Source organism: Panicum virgatum, chromosome 5N (genome assembly GCF_016808335.1).
Source record: "Panicum virgatum strain AP13 chromosome 5N, P.virgatum_v5, whole genome shotgun sequence".
Classification (NCBI taxonomy): Eukaryota; Viridiplantae; Streptophyta; class Magnoliopsida; order Poales; family Poaceae; genus Panicum; species Panicum virgatum.
The window spans coordinates 63,218,391-63,242,116 of record NC_053149.1 but is presented as its reverse complement, the minus strand read 5'-3'; the positions used below and the strand labels follow the sequence as shown (position 1 = coordinate 63,242,116).

The following is a 23,726-nucleotide window of genomic DNA, read 5'->3' as shown; positions in this document are numbered from 1 at the left end:
TAGTAGCAGAGACGAAAGAATGGCCGGCAAGACAGATATGGACGCTTCTTTGTCACGCTAGCTATTTCCAAACTTTGGCTAGGGGGTTTGACCAAGAGATAGAGATGCTCAACAACTGAGCAATTCCTTTTGTCTTCCAAATACTGTCGTTTTACGTTAATAAAGATTGTATAGTTAGTTGCGTGATTGGGTGAAACCCACTGGCGCTGCAGAAATGATTAATTTAGGAGCTCATAGGCGACTAATCCATCACCCGTGGCGTCGCACATAGGTTACAACGGAAACCTTGGGCAGCGATCACGTACATGAACCTGCGAGCTTATCAATGGATAAAATTAAAAATAAGCGTCTTGATCAATACACCTTTCGTCCTAGGAAGAATGCAACTCTAACTTTCTAAAGAATCAAACAATTTTATTTTTTTAATCAAATTTATATTTAACTACTGCAGAGACATGTTAGGATGTCTAGCTAAGTACTTCCTCCGTCTCAAATTATTAGTTATAGATACATTAATTTTGCTATGCTCCGATATATGCTATATATTTAGATGAATAGTAAAAATTATGCATTTAGAAAGTCAAAACAATTAGTAATTTAGAATGGAGGGAGTATTATGCTACAACTAGAAAGGTTCGCAGTAAAAAAATTTCCTACTCAGTGCAAAAAAATTGTGCAGATGCAGGCAACGCAGAATGCGTGTCCAGCTTGGTGCCACCGGAGGTCCAGCGCAACCACATGGGGAATCCAGAGAAGAGGAGAATCTAAGCGGATTCAGGACGTGTTTAGATAGAGCCCAAAATTTTTTTGCGACGGAATTTTGTTAATTTGAAGTATTAAATAAAGTCTATTTACAAAACTTTTTGCACAGATGAGTTGTAAATCGCGAGATGATGCTAATTAATCCATGATTAATTCATAATTAGCGGATGGTTACTGTAGTATCACTGTTGCAAATCATGGATTAAGTAGGCTCATTAGATTCGTCTCGCGATTTACAGCCCATCCATACAAAAAGTTTGTAAATAGACTTCATTTAGTACTCTATACATGTGTCAAAATATTCGACGTGACATTTTTTTTATATTTACGGGGTTTACGGGTAAAGATCTGAACAGCGCCTCAACACCATCGCGGTGATTCGGTGAACCAGGCTAGACGACGACATACATACGCAGCTCGGCCGGCCGCGGCAAATTGGAAAGTGATGGTTCGCGCCCGGAATCACACGCTTTGCTTTGCTCGGCTCTCCTCTGCTCAAATAAAGCGACGCTGGGAGGTATCGCGCCCCTGACCCACGAAATAGAAGCCGCGGCGGCGAGGGCCAGGCCGTGCTCGCAGCCTCGCACCAGAAATAAAAAAAAAAAGGCACCTTCCAACGGCGGGCGACGCAAAGCTGAAAGCTGGTGTGCTTCTGTCTCGCCTCGTCGCGTTCCGGGCTTTTGCTTGGTGACGCCGTCGTCCTCTCTAGCCTGATGGCCTCTCCTCTCCAGGACAGCGCATACATACACTTGCTTCAGTTAAAAAAACCTGAAACCATAGGGAAAATGAAGAGCCAAAAGCAGCTGGATAATGCGACTGGTACCGTTTAGAATTAACCTCCGTTTAGACTTGTCGTCGATGCAACTCGTTCGATGGCAAATGGCATGAGGCAGAGGGCGATTCTCATTCTCCCAGGCCAAAACTGGGATTGCTTTGATTTTTAATTTTTTATTAACAGTGTACTCCCTCCGTTCCTAAATAACTGTCGCTTTCGCTTCCCGAAAAATTATTTTGATTAATTTTATATAAAAAATTATTAATATGTATGATACATAATTAATACCATTAGATAGATCATTTAATCTAGTTTTTTAATAAATTTATTTGGAGATACAAATGTTACACGTATTTTCTACAAATTGAATCAAACTTGAAGCACGTACACCCAAAGCAACAAATAATAAGGGACAGAGAGAGTAGCTACTTGCATCTTAAACAGTGAAGCACGGCAGTTTGCATTGATTCGTACTGTTAATTTGCTTGTGATCCATTGAAGCCGGTGAAGAGCTTTCTGTGTTGAGCTGGGGGCTGGGGGTGGGAGGACAACTATCTTGCAAAAAGAAAAAGATATACTCGAAGAATTGTAGGGCTGGTAGAATGAATAGTATTCTGTGAGAGAAAATAAGTCGAAACAAGTCGAGACAAGTCAAGCCAAGATAAGCCGAACAGCCTCGATAACTTGTGATGTTATCAAGTCATCGGCTCATCTGATAAAAAAAATCATCGGCTCATCGCAAGTAATTGACACCTCGAGCAGAGCAGAGATCCACTTTGCTCCAGTTAAAACCCAAAAACCATAGAGAAAATGAAGGGCCGCCAAATGAAAGCAGCTGGGTGATGCTGGTCAGTGGTCACTTTTAGGAACCGCTGAAACGTGAGTTCAATTCGTTCCATGGCATATACTCCCAGCATTGGGATTATCTGCATCTTTAAAAGCTAAATGACCCCTCTCTCTCTCTCTCTCTCGGAACAGACAATGAACAGTACATACAGGTTTGCTACCAGCAATCAGCCCAGCACCATGGTAGTTTGATGCTTGGCCGTTGCCTCCGGCGAAGAACTTATAGCCTTATACGAGGATAACTGGATAACCATCTTGGCCAAAAAAGAAATATAAAAGAATTGATAGCTGGCTGATGATATCAAAGTCATCGGCAGTGTTACTACGACTTTTTATAGTATATATAAATCTGCTGCCAGCCTGACGTTCGTGAATTATATAATCATGTTGGTTGATTTGTTTACTTCGATCATCAGGTTCGATGTGTGATTCGCCGATTTTCGCCCCCACGCCCACAAAAGAAAAATGCCAAAACGGAAGGACGGCACGGCGTGGTCGGCTTTCGAGTTGGATTGGATTGGAGAGGCCGCGTGGCCTGCGTGTGCCCTAACGCCGTGGCCGTCCGTCAAAACGGACGCTGCCCCAGCCGGTCCTATCCGGTGGAGGGCTCTTCCGCGTCCCGGAGGCCATTAAAATCGGCCGCCCCCCAGCAACCATCCCTTCCCCTTTCCCAACCTCCTCCCATCCCATCCCACCCCCTCATGTCGTCGCCTTCCTCCCCGCGCTCCTGCACCCGCATCTCCTCGCTCCCCGCCACGCCCTCGCATTGATGGCGGAGGCTGATCTCTGATGGAGGTAATACAGCCGGCTAACCCACCACCGCGCTACTTGGCTTCGTTCCATTTTAGACGAGTCTAGCTTCCGGTTTCTTCATCCCGACCCTGTGCGGCATTCTGCGCGTCGTGGATTTGGTCGGGGGAGGAGGCTGGGTGAAGATTTGAGGTGGAATCCGCGGGGGAATTGATGGTGGGGTTCATGGAATGGGTGCATGACTGGTTGCTGTGGGACGCTTTCTTGGAGTGCGGAGGGATCATGAGGCCGCCGATCAGATAGCGGCGGGAGAAGACAGGGAGGACAGCAGGCGGAGGCCGCCATTAGCACCAACCACCCCCGAGGTGCGAGTCACCAGCCATGGGGGAAGACCTCGTCACCACCCTGTCCATGGAGAACGGCGTGGGCGGCGGCCACCACGGCCCCTGCACGCTCCTCTCCATGGACCCGTCCGGCCACCTCGCCGCGCCGGACGACCGCGCCGTCGGCGTCATGGTGCAGGCGCTCATCGGAGGGGGCGCCGCCGTCGGCGGGCGCGCCCACGCCGTGTCGCCCTCCGGCGCGCCTCCGCCGGACATCAACCAGCCCTGGCAGACGGACCTCTGCGACATGCTCGACGTCAGCCTCGGCCCTCAGCTGTACAGCGCCGAGGCTATGCTCAGCTGCGTCGCTCCCAAAGCCGGGAGCCGGAAGGCCGCCAAGCGCGGGGACAGCATCTGGGGCGCCTGGTTCTTCTTCACCTTCTATTTCAAGCCCCTGCTGTCGGACAAGTGCAAGGACAGGGTCGTCCGGGACGCCAACGGCGTCACGGGGTTCGACAAATCTGACCTCCGGCTCGACATGTTCCTGGTGCAGCACGACATGGAGAACATGTACATGTGGGTGTTCAAGGAGCGGCCGGAGAATGCCCTCGGGAAGATGCAACTCAGGAGCTACATGAACGGGCACTCCCGGCCTGGTGAGCCGCAGTTCCCCTTCAGCGTCGACAGGGGATTTGTCCGGTCACACCGGATGCAGCGTAAGCACTACAGGGGGCTCTCAAACCCGCAATGTATTCATGGGATTGAGGTGGTCAGATCACCAAATCTTGCAGGGCTCACTGAGGCTGACCTGAGGAGGTGGGCAGAGCTTACAGGGAGGGAGCTCAATTTCATAATCCCACAGGAGGCCAGTGATTTTGGGACATGGAGGACCATGCCGAACTCGGAGCTTGAGCTTGAGAGGCCACACCCTGTCGTCAAGAGCAATGGTACTCAAAACCCAAAGAAATCAAGCTTGAATTTGTCATCGCCGTCCAATCATTCAGGCGAAGATGGTATGGATCTGTCCCCAGTTAGCAGCAAGCGCAGGAAGGAACTATCCCCACAAGCCATGGATGAGGAGGTATTCTTACCAGTGAATTCTTGCAATCAGAAGACACAACAAGACGTGGAGATGCATTCAGCAGTGCAACCTTCATGGCTCCACGAGTTTGCTGGGGTAATGAGAACTGCTTGTGGGCCAGTGACTGCTGCCAAGTCCATCTATGAGGATGAGCAGGGCTACTTGATAATGGTCAGTTTGCCATTTGTTGATCAGCAGAGGGTGAAGGTTTCGTGGAGGAATACACTGACTCGTGGCATTGTGAAGATCGCTTGTGTTAGTACTGCAAGGATGCAGCACATAAGAAGACATGGTAGGATTTTCAAACTTGCTGATCCATCTCCCGAGCATTGCCCTCCTGGGGATTTCATTCGTGAAATACCTCTAGCTTCTCGCATTCCTGAAGATGCTAAGTTGGAGGCATATTTCGATGAGGCTGCTTCAGTGCTTGAGATCATGATCCCGAAACGAGGAAATGAACCTGAAGAGCATGAAGTTAGGGTCTCTCTGCGACCTCCTCACTTTGGAGCTAATGAACTACTTTTGACCTAAGCTGAGTAGGTCTCTGCACGATGTGGCATCTTGTTTGTAACCCCAGACTAATACTGAATTGAGCTGAGAATCAAGGTTCAGTATGCTTGTTCTCTGCCTATTCATTTTAGTGCCTGTGCTTTGTAAGTCTCTTCAGTAACAAAGAACTAGGCTGAAGATTAGTTTGTTCTAGTTGTGCTATGGGTGTATTTTTAACCCTCATGTTTACAGTTGTGCTGGGATTGCCGATTTAGATTTTGTATTAAGTTCAGTTAAAGAAATAAAATACTGAGTTGTTACCTATTTGCTTGTATCTTGGATTGTGACTTCCTGTTTGTAACAATCTCTACACCCAAATTTCACTACGTAGTACCATTTTCTAGATTTCCCATAAATTATTAAGGGAAAACATAGGCATTTTAGATATGAATCAAATCAAATCAAACATCTTAAACAGGGCATTCATTTTGAAAAGTAGGGAGGGTCACTCCATCAGACACATGTAGAGAATATAAAACAGATTGTTGCTCTGACACTATGCAAGTAAGTGATCAGTTCTATTCAGGTTTGACAAAATTTATGCAGCTAACGCTCATCTTGCAACTAGAACCCAAAGTTTGCGATATAATCATCCTCTACTATGACGACTGAAGGAAACGAAAGAGTAGCAAGGAGCCAGCAGTAAAACTCAGCGGGCTGGCACTGGTATCATAAGACATCAATTTCTGGTACTGAGTTCGATGCTAAACAGAATCATAGATACAATGGGAATATTCAGGCTGGTTGAAATTCGTATTGGCACTCAGAGTCATGGCGATCGATACTTTCGCGCTTGCTAAAATAGCAGAGCCGAGTACATGCGCACAACTTTCGAATTTAAGCAAGAACTATTGCAGGGTATCTTACATTGCCAGCACAAGATTAAAAAACCGCTATGGAAGATTGTCAAATGATTCAAAGCTTAAAACATCACTTCCAAATGTTCTCCATCTCAAGACACAAAACAAAGCAATATAAAAGACACGACGATACGACACCAGCATCAGGGATTCAGGGACTCCCTGAACACTTATGCACCATCAAACTTCATACTTCCGATCGACCTGCGGCAGAAGCAAGCGACGCCACTTAGTCGACCTCCTCAATCTTAGGACCAGCACCGCTACCACCGGCCGGGGCATCCTCATCCATGCCAGCGGCACCGCCCATGCCCGCGCCAGCGCCCTGGTACATCTTCGCGATGATGGGGTTGCAGATGCCCTCCAGCTCCTTCATTTTGTCCTCAAACTCGTCCACCTCAGCAAGCTGGTTGCTGTCCAGCCAGCTGATGGCACCATCGACGGCGTCCTCGATCTTCTTCTTGTCCTCCGGCGAGAGCTTGGAGGCGATCTTGTCATCCTTGATGGTGTTCCTCATGTTGTAGGCGTAGTTCTCGAGGGAGTTCTTCGCGTCCACCTTCTTCTTGACTTCCTCGTCCTCCGCCTTGTACTTCTCAGCCTCTTGCACCATCTTCTCGATCTCCTCCTTGCTCAGCCGACCCTTGTCGTTCGTGATCGTGATCTTGTTCTTCTGCCCTGTAGTCTTGTCCTCAGCAGAGACGTTGAGGATGCCGTTGGCGTCGATGTCGAAGGTGACAGTGATCTGGGGCACGCCGCGGGGAGCAGGAGGGATGCCGGAGAGCTCGAACTTGCCGAGGAGGTTGTTATCCTTGGTCCTCGCGCGCTCGCCCTCGTACACCTGGATGAGGACGCCCGGCTGGTTGTCGGAGTAGGTGGAGAAGACCTGCTCCTTCTTGGTTGGGATGGTGGTGTTCCTCGGGATGAGGACGGTCATGACGCCACCGGCAGTCTCGAGGCCGAGGGACAGCGGCGTGACGTCGAGCAGGAGCAGGTCCTGGACCTTCTCGTTGCCCTCGCCGCTGAGGATGGCGGCCTGGACAGCGGCGCCGTACGCCACGGCCTCGTCAGGGTTGATGCTCTTGCACAGCTCCTTGCCGTTGAAGAAGTCCTGCAGCAGCTGCTGGACCTTGGGAATGCGGGTGGAGCCACCAACGAGCACGACGTCGTGCACAGAGCTCTTGTCCATCTTGGCGTCGCGCAGGCACTTCTCCACGGGCTCCATGCACTTCCGGAACAGGTCCATGTTCAGCTCCTCGAAGCGAGCCCTGGTGATGGTGGAATAGAAGTCGATGCCCTCGAACAGGGAGTCGATCTCAATGGTGGTCTGGGCGGTTGACGACAGCGTGCGCTTGGCGCGCTCACACGCCGTGCGCAGCCGGCGCAGGGCACGGGGGTTGCCGCTGAGGTCCTTCTTGTGCTTGCGCTTGAACTCTTGGACGAAGTGGTTCACCATGCGGTTGTCGAAGTCCTCACCTCCAAGGTGAGTGTCACCAGCAGTAGCCTTCACCTCGAAGATGCCCTCCTCAATGGTGAGCAGCGACACATCAAACGTGCCACCACCAAGGTCGAAGATGAGCACGTTCTTCTCTCCAGCACTGGTGGCCTTCTTATCAAGACCATAGGCAATAGCAGCAGCTGTGGGCTCGTTGATGATACGCATGACATTGAGGCCAGCAATGACACCGGCGTCCTTGGTGGCCTGCCTCTGCGAGTCGTTGAAGTAGGCCGGCACTGTCACCACAGCATTCTTGATTGTGGTGCCGAGGTAGGCTTCAGCAATCTCCCTCATCTTGATGAGCACCATGGAGGAGATCTCCTCGGCGGCGAACTGCTTCTCCTCGCCCTTGTAGTTGACAACAATCATGGGCTTGTCACCAGGGCCAGGGATGACCTTGAACGGCCACATCTTCATGTCACTCTGCACTGATGGGTCAGAGAACCTCCTGCCAATCAACCGCTTCGCGTCTGCATTACAAATAATCAACAAGATTGTGAGTTAAGAGTGATCATTATGTAGAATATTGACAGAAAGCAGAGGACTACAACCTGCTATCAGACTATCAGTAGTTCAGTGTGTTCAGATTACAACAGAGAAAGCACAGCAATAAAATTCTACAAAAAGACGCACTACTTAATCTAATTTTGTCTCAGCAGATAAGCTGAGCAATGCATCAATTTCTTCAGGCGACAAGAACACTTAATTTTTGTCACAGCAAACAACTAGCAGTGCAATGGATTGAAATTCTGTCACTTATTTCTTCAAGCATTAAAAAACTGACAATAGCACCGCAAGAGATGACCATATAATAATTTGTATAAGCATACAAGCAGAGAAGCATCATTTTCTTCAGGTTACGGAACACTTAATTTTTGTCACAGCAAACAACGAGCAGAGCAATGGATTGAAATTCTGGCAGTAATTTATTTCTACAAACATTAAAACAGACAAATAGGCCGCGAGAGATAAACATATAATAATTTGGCACAAAATAAGCTGAACAGACCAACCGGCGACCATACTATTCACCTGGAGCATGAATTCCTGCGGCCAAGTTTAGAAGAAAATTTCTGAATCCGAATTTAACAGATGTGGAACATACTATTAAGCAGCAAACTATATCTGAGGTGTATCTCAAAATTCTGCAGTCCATTGCACCTAGATTATTACTTATTCGATAACCGCAACCAAAAAATTCTGCAGACCATACTATCATTCTGTGAAGGTTCTACGTTGATTCCTCCTGTCATGTGCCTATGTAGTATCTATAAAGCACGTATAATCAGCACAGAGGTAATACGAATCCAATTTCAGAGGTTAAACTAGATCGAACTAAAAAAAACTAGTCACGCATGCTAGAGGCCGTAAGCATTCACAGAACTGCAGCACCAACAAAATTAAAGGTGGTAGGAGTCGGAGCAGCGAGCACGTACCGAAGACGGTGTTGGTGGGGTTCGTGGCGACCTGGTTCTTAGCGGCGTCGCCGATGAGCCGCTCGGTGTCGGTAAAGGCGACATAGGACGGTGTGGTGCGGTTCCCCTGGTCGTTGGCGATGATCTCCACCCGGTCGTGCTGCCACACGCCGACGCACGAGTAGGTGGTGCCGAGATCGATCCCGATCGCCGGTCCCTCGCCCTTGGCCATTGCCACCGGAATCGCTTGCTCGAACGGGAGGAGGAGAAGAAGGAATCGAAACTAGCAGGCGAACTCGAGATCTAGCAAAATCTCAGGGAATTTGGATCGCTTGCTCTGCTCTTGCAAGTTGCAACTAGCGCTTGGGGGCAGAACGGGGCGGCGCGGGGCGCGGAGTTTTATCGGCGGTGACGTGGTTTCGAGAACGTTCGGGCGCCGCGGACACCGGCCGTTGGATTCAGATCGGAGGGGCGTTCGAGAAGGGTCTGGATGGTGCGGGTTCGGGTGCCCAGCCAATTGGGGCGTGCCAAGTGGCCACGTCGGCATGCGACCCGGGCTGCGGGGAGACTCCGGTCTCCGGTCATCTTGGTCGCGCGTGGAATTGCCGAGTCTGGTGCCTTCCACAGTTCAACACAGCGTTCTAGTCGATGAGAGGCTCGACGGCGGTTCGGCGGAGTGGAGGAGCAAATGAGCAAATATATTGTTTGACACTGTAAATATACTGTTTGGCACTGCAGATAGAGAGGGCGTGGAAAATGAGGAGGAAACAAATTTGCTCTTGCTCACTCCGCTGTGGTCAGCCTCACGACAGGTTTCCGAGCATTGGCGGCTTGTTTACCAGAGAAAAAAAAAGTTGGAAACTCTGCTGGTGGGCCCGGCTGCACTAAGCCTGTCACGTCGTTGATTAATCTGTGTTATCTACTCAGGCGAGACAGGCAGTGCCTAGGAAAAGGAAATCACTGTTCACGTCCAAAAGCTATTGATTTTTTTTTAAACTGCTACTGATATTTTCCTTGTAGATGCAATCGTGTGTGCCCTTTTTTTTTAAGGAACAATCGTGTGTGCTTTAGTACTTTGAGTATTTGACAAAAAAATATATAATTTTTACTCCTCCGAGCTTTTTTATGTAAGGAAATTTGGAGAGAGCTGAGCCCAAGCCAAGCCCAAAAACTTTGGAAGAAAATTATACATGCTTTTGGGAACTGGGCTAAGGCCCACGGCCTACTGCTAGCAGGCTGATCAGAGGTTACAGCCTAGGTAAGATTTTTTTTTTGAAAGTACGATTCAGCTTCCTAAGAGCATCTCCAAGAGTGCCCAAAAATTAGAGTCCAAAAATTCTAATTATGAAGCCTTGCCAAAAAAATATTGGGAGTAAAAAAAACAACTCCTCCAACAGTTCCCAAAATTATGTTCCCAAAAAAATTCAAACTGTGACACATCATCAAATCGTGAAGCGAGGTGGGTCCAGATCTTTGATTTATTTCACGGGAGGTTTAACAAACCCAGTATCTTCTTCCGATTTTTCCTCTGGCAGCATCGATCACATATTTTCTTTTATCCGCTAGCCGCATCGATTCCATATTTTACTCCATCGCCGCCTCATGCCTTGACCAAGCACACGCCATGAACCCTAGACTGGGCACTAACTCTTGATCCCGCAGAAGTCGTGAGCTCTGGCCGATCCCAGCCGTAGCCGTCGTGAGCTCCGGCGTGGCTAGGAGTCCTGGACCATAGCCAGCTACGCAAGTCATCCAAGCAGTCAGCGGCACACGTGCGTGAGCAAGAGCAGCTTGTGCGATGAGTCGTCATCCATCCCTATTCCAAAGTCTATTGGATGAATCATCATCAGATGACGATGATGAACTCATTCTTTCTGCTGTAGAAATTGTACAAAGTCATTTACAGCCCACACGGAAACATGGTGGTTCTGTCCCTGGTCATGCAGTCCTTTATCGAGATCGAGAAGGAGGGCACATGAGAATGTTTCAAGATTATTTGGCGGACGATCCTACGTATGGTCCAACTCTATTTCGACGGAGGTTCGTAGGAATTTGATTTGTGCAATTAATTTGTGATGTGCATTATAATTTGGATGTCTTATCTTTCTTGGTTGGCGCAGGTATAGAATGAGCCGGGATCTATTTTTATGCATAATGCATGCTGTAGAAGCTCATGATGAGTACTTTGTGCGGAAGAGAAATGCAGCGAATACAGCTGGATTAAGTTGTTTCCAGAAAGTCACTGCATCATTCCGGATGCTAACTTATGGAGTGCCTGCAGATGCTACGGATGAATATGTTCGTATTGCAGAAAGTACTACCATAGAAAGTCTGAGAAGGTTTGTCAATGCAATTATTGAAATTTTCGAAGACGAGTACTTGAGATCACCTAATGAGAACGATACAGCTCGATTGCTTGCACTTGGAGAGAAAAGAGGTTTTCCTGGTATGCTAGGTTCTATTGATTGCATGCATTGGAAATGGAAGAACTGCCCTTCAGCATGGCAAGGTATGTACTCTGGGCACGTGCACGAGCCTACAATAATTTTAGAAGCTGTTGCATCCAAGGATCTCTGGATTTGGCACGCTTTTTTTGGTTTACCTGGATCCCACAATGATATCAATGTTCTTCACCGGTCTCCACTTTTTGCAAAGCTTGCTGAAGGTGCAGCTCCTCAAGTGAATTATAGTATAAATAGTCATGATTATACAATGGGATACTATCTTGCTGATGGTATATACCCATCCTGGGCCACATTTGTGAAGACCATACAACAACCTCAGGGCAATAAAAGAAAATATTTTGCTAAAGCACAGGAAGCAATACGGAAAGATGTGGAAAGAGCTTTTGGAGTCCTTCAATCCCGTTTTGCCATTGTCCGTGGACCTGCTCGGTTTTGGGATGAAGAGACACTAGGAGACATTATGAAAGCTTGTGTCATCATGTATAACATGATTATTGAAGACGAGGGAGAAATGGACCATGAGGAACGCTTCGACTATGGTGGAGAAAATGTGACGCCTTCTCATGAGCATACTACTGATCTTGAAGAATTTATTCAGATGCACAAAAATATTAGGGACAACGAAATTCACCATCAGCTACAGGAAGACCTGGTGGAGCACCTATGGCAACATCATCCGGATCAATATTAATTTTTTTTTTGATATGCAGAGAATAAATTGCATGTGACCTTCCACAGAGGTTCTATATACATAATCTCTGTTTCTTAGGGCTTTTATAGTTGAATGATTAATGCTTGTAAGACATTTTGCCTAAATAAGATGTTCAAAGATTCTGGTGTGTTATTATTTTGCAGAACAATTAGTCCATATGGGCATTTCACGCCCATCTTCTGATGCTAGTCCTTTTCATGTTTCTGCAACAAAATATGTCAAACATTATAGGCTGCTTCCAGGCCCTTGCATATATCTGACAGAAGCACACTTCACATTAGTAATAAATAGTTTATGGCAGTAATATTTGTTGAACAAATAGTTTTCTGACGAGCATAGCAGTAAGATTTGAAATTCCGCTGCATTAACAAATGTGTCCAAGCAAGCCTAGTAATATTGAACAGGGAGATTCGGAATGGTCCAAAAGAATGAAAAAACATAAACCACAACTGTGTCCAGACAGATCCAGCTACCAAGGCTGGTAAATTATGAAACCAGTATCATGATCACTTTGAACTCAAGCTTGAGGTTCATTAGCTAGTAAACTGGGAACATGACTACAACTGAATTACAGAACCAAGCAAATTTCCACACAGGGCAATGATGACAGATTGACATCTTCGCTTGTGCCTCGAAGAGCAACAACTTCAATTGGAGTTGTACCAAACTGAAATACTACTGAAATATTCAGCATGTTCTTCCAAGGAGCTAGTCTGAAATTAAGAAAACTAGTAATTAAGAATGCAACATACAAAGGTAATAAGATTACGGTATGTAAACAAAAAAATGATGTAAGGAATGAACCTGTCCAGTTGAGCTATTTTAAACATGACGAGCAATGATCTTATTTTGTTGGCTCTTATAGAACTGCTGCTGCAGAGTAGGTAAGGAAGCAATCTCCATTGCCATAATTCTCTCTTCATCTAACATTCTTTTGTGCTGTAGTTCATTTTCCTTGTGTTCCAATTCACGTTCCTTTATCTCAAGATTTTTTGCCTCATTTGCAGCCCTCGCTTCTTCAGCTTGAACCCTTCTTTTTTCTAGCTCAAGCCTCTCTCTATCTAGTGCATATGACTGGTTGTATCTCTCTTCTTTCTTCTGTTCTTTCTCTGCATCAGACTCTCTCTTTTTGGCCCATAAATGGTCCAAAGCCTCCACACAAGCCTCACCTCCACCTCGCCGCAATGCTTCTTTAGCCTTCTTCTTACCCATTGGCCTCTTGCGTTGATCATTCTCTGGAGGTGTATTATCAGTGACAGTGTTGTGGCTTCTTTCAACATTGATGGGAGTGGATGTCCTCGGACTTGAATCCATGGTTGCCTTTTGTTTTTTGTTACCAAGTTGATTCTGAGATGCCATTTGCTTCCGCTTCTCATGCCACTTTGGTTGATTTCGCAAGATATTCCAGCAGTGCAAGAATTGAAATGACTTGTTCTCCTTATCTTCAGCCTTGAACAAAGCCAATGTCTGTACAAGCTGCAGAAATTAAGAAAGTTAAATGCAGTTAGTACACCCCTGAATGCATGAGTATAAAGAATGGAGGGCCAATAATGCAATGAATTACCTTGTCTTGAATTGTAACCCCACTCTGGTTTCTACCCTCAATCCGAGTTACACATCCACAAAACTTGTTGACATTCACTAGAATACCTTTCCATCGATGCAAAAGTGAACTCTGACTGCGATCTGATGTGAATTCCTTATTTGAGTGGTAGTAGTCATAAACTCTTGTCCAAAATGATCCTTTAGTTTGATTGGTGCCTTGTATTGGATCTGTACTAATGTTCAACCATGCTGAAACAAGCAATTGATCCTCCTGCTCACTAAAGTTCTTTGATCTTTTCTGGTTTGGCCTTGCTGATGGAGTACTATTAATAACAGGTGATTCCTGCTCCTCGGGTGGGCTACTGAAGTCATCGAAAGACAAGTCATCGTTGCCCTCCACCATGTTTGTTCAGTATCCTTGGCCTTCCATTGTCAATCAAACTGAATGTTAAAGCCTGCAAGCAAAATGAAATAGTCAGGAAGAAAACAAACTGCACCCTGTAGCTATCTCATGGGATTATCTTCCAGACAAATATTTATATCGGACGTTTTGGTTAATATGATAGCATGGCCCATTAGCATACAGTTCTCCTTTTCCATGTATTATTTTTTGACTAATGGTGGATCGAGTCAAATCATTTGAGGGAATAGATAACTAAATTGGTTCTATAAAAAAAAGCTAACTGTTTAGTACGATGAATCAAGGATCAATTTTCTAGCTCCAACAATAATGCATTGTTTTGCCACTCTACAGGACCTAGGAGATAGTACTACAGCTACATAATATTTCCTCTTCTTGTGCAGTCAGTGAAACATCTGTTACATAAAAAATATCTAGTCAAAATCAAAGCAAAATTATTTAGTCAGGGCATATCTGAGATTAAAACAAACAAGGATACTTGACAGATTTATTGGAACAATGGAAGCTCATAGGATGCAAATCAAGGCAAATCAACTAAATTCAGTACGTGGAGGACCTAAAGCTCAGTACCTGGATCCAAATCGAAGCAAATCAACACGGGAGGGAATCTAGCAGAGTGTTGCTAGGCGGAGGGGAGCCGCCGTCGTAGATGGAGTGGATCCGGCGCCGGATGGACGGGAGCCTGCGCTATTGATTCCGGAGATCCACAACCTGGATGGAGGGACAGAGGGGTGCGGCAACGATAGACAGATGGGAGGTGGCGCTGGTAGTCGAACATGCCCTGGAAGGTGGGATGGAGCGCGGCAGCGGCTGAATTGGTAGGACGACGAAGAAAAATGGCGCGACTAGGAGGGGAGGGAAAACGCGCGGGGAGGCGCGCGGGAAGCGAGAAATGGCGGGCATTGGCAGTAAATTTCGGGATTGGGAGTGACGAGCGTTGGCGGATATCTGACTCTGCAGAGCGCTTGTTTTGGGCGAGCCAAAAAATTGGGCAGGAGATTGGACCACTGTTGGAGCGTTGGTTTTTAGCTTTTTACCCAAAACTTATTTTTGGGAGTGTTTTTTGGACACTCTTGGAGATGCTCTAATAAGTTACAAATGCTTTGGTTTTCTTGCTGGACCTCGTTGCGTTGGCGGCCTGAAATCACTCTGATGATCTCCGAGGACTTGACAAATGACAGGCGAAGCCAATGCCAGCCAGACTTAACGTTCTTCTTTGACAATTTCCATTTGCATGGTACCATCTCGACTTGTTTCCAGCTCCTTACGCTCATCTTCACTGATTTTATGGCCTTGCTGTTGTAAAATTCTTCTTTTTTAAAATCAGGTTGTAGAAATTTTTCAGTAAGTCTTTCAACAATTTCCTCTCGCAAAAAAAAAACCGTTTTTGAAAAAAAAATATTACACAAGGACTTGCTGACAGTAACACGAGGAGTGGAGGACATCTCATGAAAACCCCTCCGTTCTTTGTCATGTGCGAAAACTGAAAAGGTAAAGCGAACAAAGCATCCACGATGCAGGCCTCACGTCATGATACCATCCCTGAAGCTACGAGCCGTCAAGCCTGAGCGGGCCTCGGCAGTGGCCGGAAGGATTCGCCTGCCCGCCGCAGGAAACCGCATGCCCGCTGCAGGAAACGGTCGCGCCGGGGCCAGGCTTTCAGCGATCCAACGATGCTAAAGTAGCTAAAAGCCGCCGCCGCTGTGCGGCACCACAGTCCACAGGAACCGTGACCCCGCGCGCTCTCTGCCAAGAAAGCTGCCGCCCATGTCTCCCTTCCCTTGCCTCTCCCGCTCCCAGCCCTTCGATGCCTTGTGCTTTCGATGCCGCCCATGCTTGAGGCTTTGTGCTTTCCACGATCAGGAGAAATGCAGGACGCAGAAGGGACGAGAACCTTGAGTGCATTGCCAAGAAAGCATCGTCGTGTGCATGGGCACATGGCAACCAGCAGCCACCGTCGGAATTTGAGAGACCCATCCTCGCATCCTTGCTTCTGAAGGATAAGGCATCGCCGTTTCTGCTACAAACTAGCTACGCTAGCAGGTGTCGTTATGGGGAAATGGGGATATTGTTTGTGTCTATGCACAATTGATAAATCCAAAAGCAGGACTATAAAATGGTGCGAGGCCAGCTTTGGATACCATTCTGCTTGGTTTCTGAGGCTGCTTTGAGAAAGTGAGTTCAAGGTAGTAGTAACTTTTGAGAACTGACGTGACGTTAGACCCCAAGGTAACAAGGCCGAGAAGATAAGCTCGGCGTTTGTTTTTGTTTTTTTGAAAAGCAGATAAGCTCGGTGTCATCGGGACAATTGTCAGGAAGAATTGCAGAGGCTATCAGATCGGATAAGCTAGCGTTGCTTGAAACATAGCTTAAAAAAAGTAACTTTGAATCCTTGATAATCAATCAATCAATATTACGAACGCACCATTGTCATAGCCTTGCAAACAAGTGAACACTATTACACGAAGTCTTTTTTTTGTAACAAATTTAAATGGTCATAAACGACAATAAGCCTTGGCGCCAAACATGAAATGGTTCTGATGGCGGACCCAAGCTTCTGCTAATGACCAGTTGGCCCGAGCGGTTGAGAAAGATTTTTTTACGTAATGGAAACGAGTTCCAGCCTCTACAAAGTGTATATGGCCAAAAGATTATTACAAAACAAAGCCATCCATGATCTAATTGGGGAAAAATAAAGGGAAAAAATAAAGCGGTTGAGGAAGATGAACAGGAGTTTTAGCGACTCCTTTGTATTTTTCTTTTGTTTTGGGGTTCTAGTTGTAAAAGGGGTTGTGCTGTTCGACGTTTTAACATAACTTCCCTTTCGCCAAAAAAAAATACTGGGCAGACATGAGACATCTTTTCCAACTGGACAAAGTGTTCAGGTAAATGATACATCTCCAGCTAGAAATCATGACCAGACTCCGGTGAGAATCTTTTAGGTTTGTAATGCATTGTTCGCATGATACAAATATTTGAAAACGTAGTATTGCAGTGAAAAACAAGCGCCGTTCACCCTTGTTGGCGGGTGCGGTGTGAGTCTGACGGAAACTGAAGCGAGATTTCTCGTTGTGGGCACTTTGCAAGATGCAAAGGCAGACGACGCGTCGAGACACGGACACGCCCGCACCAGTTCGCCACGGCCCGAGCCAAAACCCACGACGCCCACGTCCTATAAAGCCACCTAAAACCCCTGCCCTCACTTGTCACGGCCACAAGCCACAACCTTCTCGTGCTCCGGTCCCCAACCAACAACCATGGCTTCTCCCAAGCTGCTCCTCCTGCTCGCCACCTCCCTCCTGGGCTGCAGCCTCCTGGCCGCTGCCGACTACGCCCCGATGACCCTGACCGTGGTGAACAACTGCCCCTTCCCAGTGTGGCCGGGCATCCAGGCCAACTCCGGGCACGACGTGCTGGAGGGCGGCGGCTTCTTCCTCCCGGCCCTCTCCCACAAGTCGTTCCCGGCGCCGGCGCACCCCTGGTCGGGCCGCATCTGGGCGCGCACGGGCTGCGCGGGCGCCGGCGCGCAGCTCCACTGCGCCACGGGCGACTGCGGCGGGCGGCTCCAGTGCGGCGGGCTCGGCGGCGCGGCGCCCGCGACGCTGGCGCAGTTGAGCCTCCACCACGGCGGCGGCGGCGACCAGACCTCGTACGGCGTGAGCGTGGTGGACGGCTTCAACGTGGGCCTGTCCGTGACCCCGCACGAGGGCCGCGGCAACTGCCCCGTGCTCGGCTGCCGCAGGAACCTCACGGCGACCTGCCCGGGGGAGCTCCAGCTGCGGTCCCCCGCCGGGAGCGTCCTCGCGTGCAGGAGCGGCTGCGAGGCGTTCCGCACCGACGAGCTGTGCTGCCGCAACATGTACAACAGCCCGCGCACCTGCCGCGCCTCCAAGTACTCGGAGTTCTTCAAGCGCGAGTGCCCGCAGGCCTTCACCTACGCGCACGACAGCCCGTCGCTCACCCACGAGTGCGCCGCGCCGCGCGAGCTCAAGGTCATCTTCTGCCACTAGACAGAGCTCCGGGCACGGCTCCGGAGCCCGTCGCTGTCCGTCAACAACAAGTGTCTCTAGTAGGATTTGCGGTGTGCGTGTTGGTCTGGTCGTGTGCTCTGTAGACAGCAGGTACTGTGCCCGTTGGATGTGTGTTGGCGTTCTGGCCGTAAGACTGATGTAATGGTGTCGCTGCTCAGTTTACAGTTTGAAATAAACTTCGTTTAGGTGGCTATAATTATCGCTCGCGCATGTTCAGATGTTGAATCATTCGTCGAAATGCATTGGGTTCTTCTGAAACTGAAATGTGAGATAGATCTGGCGCTTGTTTAGTTGCAAAAACTTTTAGAATTTTGTCACTGTATCACTTTCATTTGTATTTGGTAATTATTATCCGATCATGGGTTAATTAGGCTCAAAAGATTCGTCTCGCAAATTACAAACAAACTGTGTAATTGGTTATTTTGTCTAGCTACATTTAATACTTTATGCATGCGTTCAAAAATTCGATGTGACGGAGAATCTCGTAAAATTTTGAAATTTTGGATGCAAAACAAGGCCATGACTGAAAAACAAGTAGCTGGTGTCCTGTCTCTCGATCAGTGTCTGCTTCTGGTAACTGGTGTCGTCTTGTCGCTTTCCCGTTCCATTTTTCCGCAGCTTTACCGCTGCCTTTTGGATCATGGGATTCGTTTGTTTCCCTGCGGCTTGGCTTCTTCCAGTACATCAACAGACAGTGCAGTGTGAGGTTACATTGGCAACTTTGTCATCTGTGCTAACTGCTAAGCCTGTTTACTTGAAGTTGGAACTATCATCTACCTAATGGCAGTGGCAGGTCCTGCATTAATTTGAGGTTTAGCAGCTCCTAAACGTGGTTTTGTTTGAGGACAAAGAGTTCTCCATCCTCCAATCACCAATCATGCTGCATACATTGCATACTCTTTTCTTTCTTTGAGACGTCTTCAGGTGGATCAGTAAGGGTGGACGCGTGAGACCCACTAAGCCCACAAGCCGGCGCAGTAAGCTTGGTCCATGCATCCTCCCCGTAGCTGACGGTAGAGGAGCAAAGCTTAAGGCTATCTGCACTGGGTACTGGAAGTGGTACGCCACCATCGCCTCCAGTACCGATTTAGAGAAAAAAAGACTGTAGCGGGGGACGGTAACTGGTCCGGTATCATTGCGGACAACGCGAGGTCCGGCAAATCGAGCGGAGGTAGCGCTCGTCCGCAATGCACCGACGTGGCGCGGGGCCCGCACACCTCGCGCCATCCTAACCACTCGGAGCTCGAGGTCGCCGGCGCCCGAAGCTACTGCTGCCGCCGCCGCCACCGTCATGGCCACCGCGTACGGATCCGGCCGACAACCGCCACCAACCTGCGCCGCGCGGCTCGATCCGTCGGCCTGGAGCACGGGGCACGGAGCACCAGTGTTGGTCCTTGCCCTTGAGCGTGAAGCGTGACGGCGCCTTGAGGCCCTCGACGGGGGCGGCCGCGTCGCCGAGCAGGTCCGGCTTGGCCTTGCTGAGGTTGGGAGCCATGGAGATGAGGCTGGCTGGCTTGCGCCGCTGCTGGACACGGAGCTCCCGACCGGTGCCGCGGCGGCGGCGAGGAGTGTCACGGGCTCCGCGGCCGAAGCCTCCGCGGGCTTCGCCATGACCGCCGGCAAGGGAGGGGGAGGACTGGAGGAGGACGAGTGGGCACGAGCCTGGAGAGAGAGGGGGACGGCCGCGGCGGCGCTGCTCCCCCGCCCGCGGACGCCGTGGCGGCAAGGAGCTCGCCCGCGCGCATGGGGGAGGAGGGCCGCCGCGTGCTCGCCGGCTGCCGGGGGGGGCAGGGGTTGGCACCGGCCCACCCCAAATCGAGGGAGGAGGAGGTGGAGGGAAGCCGGAGGAGCGCCTCGTGCATCTTGCCGGGGGAGGGAGGAGGCCGCTCGCCGGCCTGGGGGTACGCCGGCGGGGAGCTCGAGGCCATGCCGAGCCTCCGCCGCGCCGCGCGCCATGGGAGCACGAGGACGAAGAGGGAGGGAGGCGGCGGACGGCCGGCGCGAAGGGAGTGGGTGGTGCTCGATGTGCCGGCAGCGGACTCGTGCCCAACGCCCGCCGCCGCGCCCCAGCCGTGCACGCGCCGCTCACCGCCCGCCGCCGCGCACCGGCCGCGCGCGCGCCCGCCGCCGTCTTGCCCTCCCGACCGCCGCCGCTGGCCGCCGTACCGCTCCGCCGCCCTCTGGCCGATGGCCGCTGGCTGCCGCACCGCTTCGTCGGACAGGGAAGCCGGAGAGAGAGAGAGAGAGCGCAGGGGGAGGGGCAGAGACACAGGAGGCCGGAGAAGATGAGGGGAAGGAAAGAGAGAGAAAAGAGAAAAAAATAAGATGGTAGTTGGATGATTGAATAAAATATGAGGTAGTTGGGATAGAGTGGAGATATAGAGTATGAACGACTATGGAGAAACTGGATGTAGAGTAGAGAATATTGATGATCAGGACAGAATATACCTTTTAGAGGATGAATTTAGAGTATGACGAGTGCAGACAGCCTAAGGACGCAGAGCATCGGTAGCGGTGAAAGGACGGAGCGGCGGTGACTGCACGCAGAGCTTTTTTTTTGAACAAATGCACACATGCATTAAACATCAGGTTTAGGCAAATCGCCTAATACAAGATGAGCTACAAACTCTGGGGCCTGGCTCCAAAACATAGCAGAACCAGAGCCCATAGCACACGCTCCATTTGTGGCTAGACAGTCCGCCACATTATTACAACTCCTAGAACAAACAGAGACAGAACATGAAGAAAATTCAGACCGCATAAAGTCTCTTATCTGTCTAACTATGCAGCCAATTGGACACCTATCAAACTGCTCAGAATTCAGACCCGTCGCCAGTAGGGTTGCATCAGTTTCCAAGATAATATTAATCATGCATAGCTGTGCTGCAAGCTGGAGACCCTTGTAAGCAGCAATTGCTTCAGTTTGCACCGGTGACGCTGCATAGCTGATATTCCCAGCTCCGGCAGCCAACACATCCCCACTGCTATCATGTATCACAACTCCCCATCCTCCTGTTCTTGCATCTGAGTAAAAAGCACCATCTACATTGATCTTATATATGTCATTCGGAGGAGGCTTCCAAGAACCTTTTATTGTCTTCGGCATAATTTGGTTCATTGTGTTCAGTTTTTCAAATTCTGAGATGTAGTATAGGACTGAACTTTGAATTTCAGCCGCTATCAACATCTTCCTTCCCTGGTTAGCCTTGTTTCTTGCCAACCACCACCTCCACAACAACACCAACACTTTTAGTTGCACAGTTTTATCAAAATTCCAGATTCTGCTTATTATATCCTTTCCTGACTGACATTCCTGTAAAATAATTCTGAGATCTTCCATATTCATAAGATGCCAACATTGTTTAGCGTACTTACATTTAAAGAATAGGTGGCCACAATCTTCATCCAATCTTTTACAAACAGGACACAATGTATCTAGTTTTATCCCTCGGCGAGTCACGTTTCTTCTTACTGGAAGACTATTATGTGCAAATCTCCATATAAACATTTGCACTTTATTGGGAACTTTAAGCTTCCATATCTTCAGCCATTGAAACTCACTCTCAGCATCTCCATTGCTACCCGATGTAGAGTCATCCCTCTCGCTGAGAGCGTTTGTTCTGTGCACTGCCAACTTATAGGCTGATCTCACTGAGAAATTTCCTTTCGCATCAAAATGCCAAGCCGGCCAATCATCCATATCCATGTCAATAGGGATCCGAAGTATCTCCTCTGCATCTTCCCGCCAAAAGTTGTCTCGGATCAGTTCCACATCCCAATCTCCTGTTAGTGGATTAATTAGCTCATTCACTCTTGTTAGTAGAGAGGCCCTCCTCGGTGTTACTGGCTTTCTGGTTAATCCTTTGGGCAGCCAAGGATCATCCCGTATTCTCACCCTTTCTCCATTTCCAATCCGCCAAATCAGGCCTTCCTTTAGCAAATCTACCCCCTTCAATATACTCCTCCATGAATATGACATTTCTATCTTGAGGAATACACTGAAGAATGTCGGATTGTGGGAAATACTTTGCTTTTAGAACCTGCCCGCAGAGTGTGTCGGGATTAGTAAGCAATCACCACGCTTGTCTGCTCAACATAGCTAAGTTAAACAGGTGCAGGTCTCTGAAACCAAGGCCTCCATTTTTCTTAGAGCTTGTAAGTTTTTCCCACCTTATCCAATGGATCTTGTTCATTTTGTCTTGTTGACTCCACCAAAACCTTGCAATCATCATGTTCAGTTCATCACAAAGACCCTTCGTAAGATCAAAACATTACATGTCATAGGTTGGAATAGATGGCGCTACAGCCTTCACAAGAATCTCCTTCCCAGCCTTGGACAGAAGTTTCTCCTGCCAGCCTTGGATTCTATTCCATAATTTCTTCTTAATGTACTCAAAGGTCTTCTTTTTTGATATTCCAACTGACACTGGCAGCCCCAAATACTTTTCGTTCCAGGCTTCTTGAACAATTGACATATTTGATTTTATATGATGCCTTATTATTTCACTTGTATTTGGGCTAAACATTATGGATAATTTATCTTTGTTGATCATCTGTCATGAAGCCCTTTCATACCTCTCAAGAATATGCATCAGCTCTAGAGCACCTCCAACTTCTGCCTTCATTAAAATTAAAGAATCATCTGCGAAGAACAGATGATTCACTCTTGGAGCCTCTCTGCAATTCCTAATACCTATTATCTTCCTCTCCTCCTCCGCCCTTTGCAGCATAGCTGACAGCCCTTCTGCACACAAAATAAAAAGATATGGTGAAAGCGGATCACCTTGTCTTAGACCCCTTTGAGGGAAAAAATGGTGGGTATATGAATCATTGACTTTAATTCTGTAGGAAACTGAAGTTACACATTTCATAATTAGCTGAACCCACCCTTCAGTAAAGCCCATTTTCCTCATAATATTTTCAAGAAAAACCCATTCCACCCTATCATAGGCTTTGCTCAAATCGAGTTTAATTGCAGTTAGCCCACCGACTCCTTTCCTTTTACCCTTAAGGTAATGTATTAGCTCATAGACAAGCAAAACATTGTCAGTAATTAACCTTCCAGGGACAAACGCACTTTGAGATGGGGAGATAATATCTGGCAGGATCTTTTTTGGTCTATTAGCTAGAACCTTAGAAATGAGTTTATAGATCACATTGCACAAACTAATTGGTCTTAAATCTTTTAATTTCTGGGGGGAATTATTTTTGGGAATCAACACAATGATTGTACCATTCCAACCCTCAGGCATTTGGCCCCCTTTTAAAACATCCAAAACCTCTTGTTTCACCCTTTCCCCAATTAGGGACCAAAATTTCTTATAAAAAATAGATGGCATACCGTCAGCTCCAGGCGCTTTCAAATCCCCTATGCTTTCAAGGGCTTGCCAAATTTCATCGCCCGTAAATGATGCCATCAACGCCTCATTCATACCATGTGTAACTCTTGGTTCAACACAATCCAGTATCTCCCCCAAATGTGTACTCGCCTGTGACATAAAAAGATGCTGATAATGATTAGCAATATAGTGCTTCAGGTATTCCCCCTCCACCACAGCTCCATTCTCATCCCTCAATTGTTTAATATAATTCTTTCTTTTGCATTTTGTCGCAAAGGCATGGAAGAACTTGGTATTCCGATCCCCTTTGCTTAGCCACGTGTTATGAGCCCGCTGCTTCCAGTAAACATTCTGTTG

General features: G+C 48.2%; 4 protein-coding genes across 5 annotated transcripts; 2 read left to right on the top strand and 2 right to left on the bottom strand.

The window, feature by feature from the left end:
- The first annotated feature begins 2,968 nt into the window (after positions 1 to 2,968).
- On the top strand, positions 2,969 to 5,350 carry LOC120672698. 2 transcript variants are annotated; one of them, XM_039953228.1, is made up of 2 exons: positions 3,028 to 4,172; positions 4,248 to 5,350. In XM_039953228.1, exons 1-2 carry the CDS (start codon positions 3,515 to 3,517, stop codon positions 5,066 to 5,068), a joined length of 1,479 nt encoding a protein of 492 aa, XP_039809162.1. In that variant the 5' UTR covers positions 3,028 to 3,514; the 3' UTR covers positions 5,069 to 5,350. The 2 variants fall into 2 exon arrangements, with proteins under 2 accessions (XP_039809161.1, XP_039809162.1); XM_039953227.1 differs by having other exon boundaries at positions 2,969 to 5,350.
- A 555-nt stretch (positions 5,351 to 5,905) lies between these two features.
- LOC120673074 (heat shock 70 kDa protein) lies at positions 5,906 to 9,247 on the bottom strand. Its single transcript, XM_039953756.1, has 2 exons — positions 8,878 to 9,247; positions 5,906 to 7,911 (listed from the first exon to the last, which is right to left on the bottom strand). The coding sequence occupies exons 1-2, from the start codon at positions 9,086 to 9,088 to the stop codon at positions 6,176 to 6,178; spliced, it is 1,947 nt and encodes a 648-aa protein (XP_039809690.1). The 5' UTR covers positions 9,089 to 9,247; the 3' UTR covers positions 5,906 to 6,175.
- Positions 9,248 to 12,855: 3,608 nt separating this feature from the next.
- On the bottom strand, positions 12,856 to 15,074 carry LOC120675050 (glutathione S-transferase T3-like). Its single transcript, XM_039956142.1, has 2 exons — positions 13,598 to 15,074; positions 12,856 to 13,509 (listed from the first exon to the last, which is right to left on the bottom strand). Exons 1-2 carry the CDS (start codon positions 13,979 to 13,981, stop codon positions 12,856 to 12,858), a joined length of 1,038 nt encoding a protein of 345 aa, XP_039812076.1. The 5' UTR covers positions 13,982 to 15,074.
- Positions 15,075 to 17,192: 2,118 nt separating this feature from the next.
- On the top strand, positions 17,193 to 18,226 carry LOC120676407 (osmotin-like protein). The gene has a single exon (XM_039957673.1). The coding sequence runs from the start codon at positions 17,257 to 17,259 to the stop codon at positions 18,007 to 18,009; it is 753 nt and encodes a 250-aa protein (XP_039813607.1). The 5' UTR covers positions 17,193 to 17,256; the 3' UTR covers positions 18,010 to 18,226.
- The last annotated feature ends 5,500 nt before the right edge of the window (positions 18,227 to 23,726 follow it).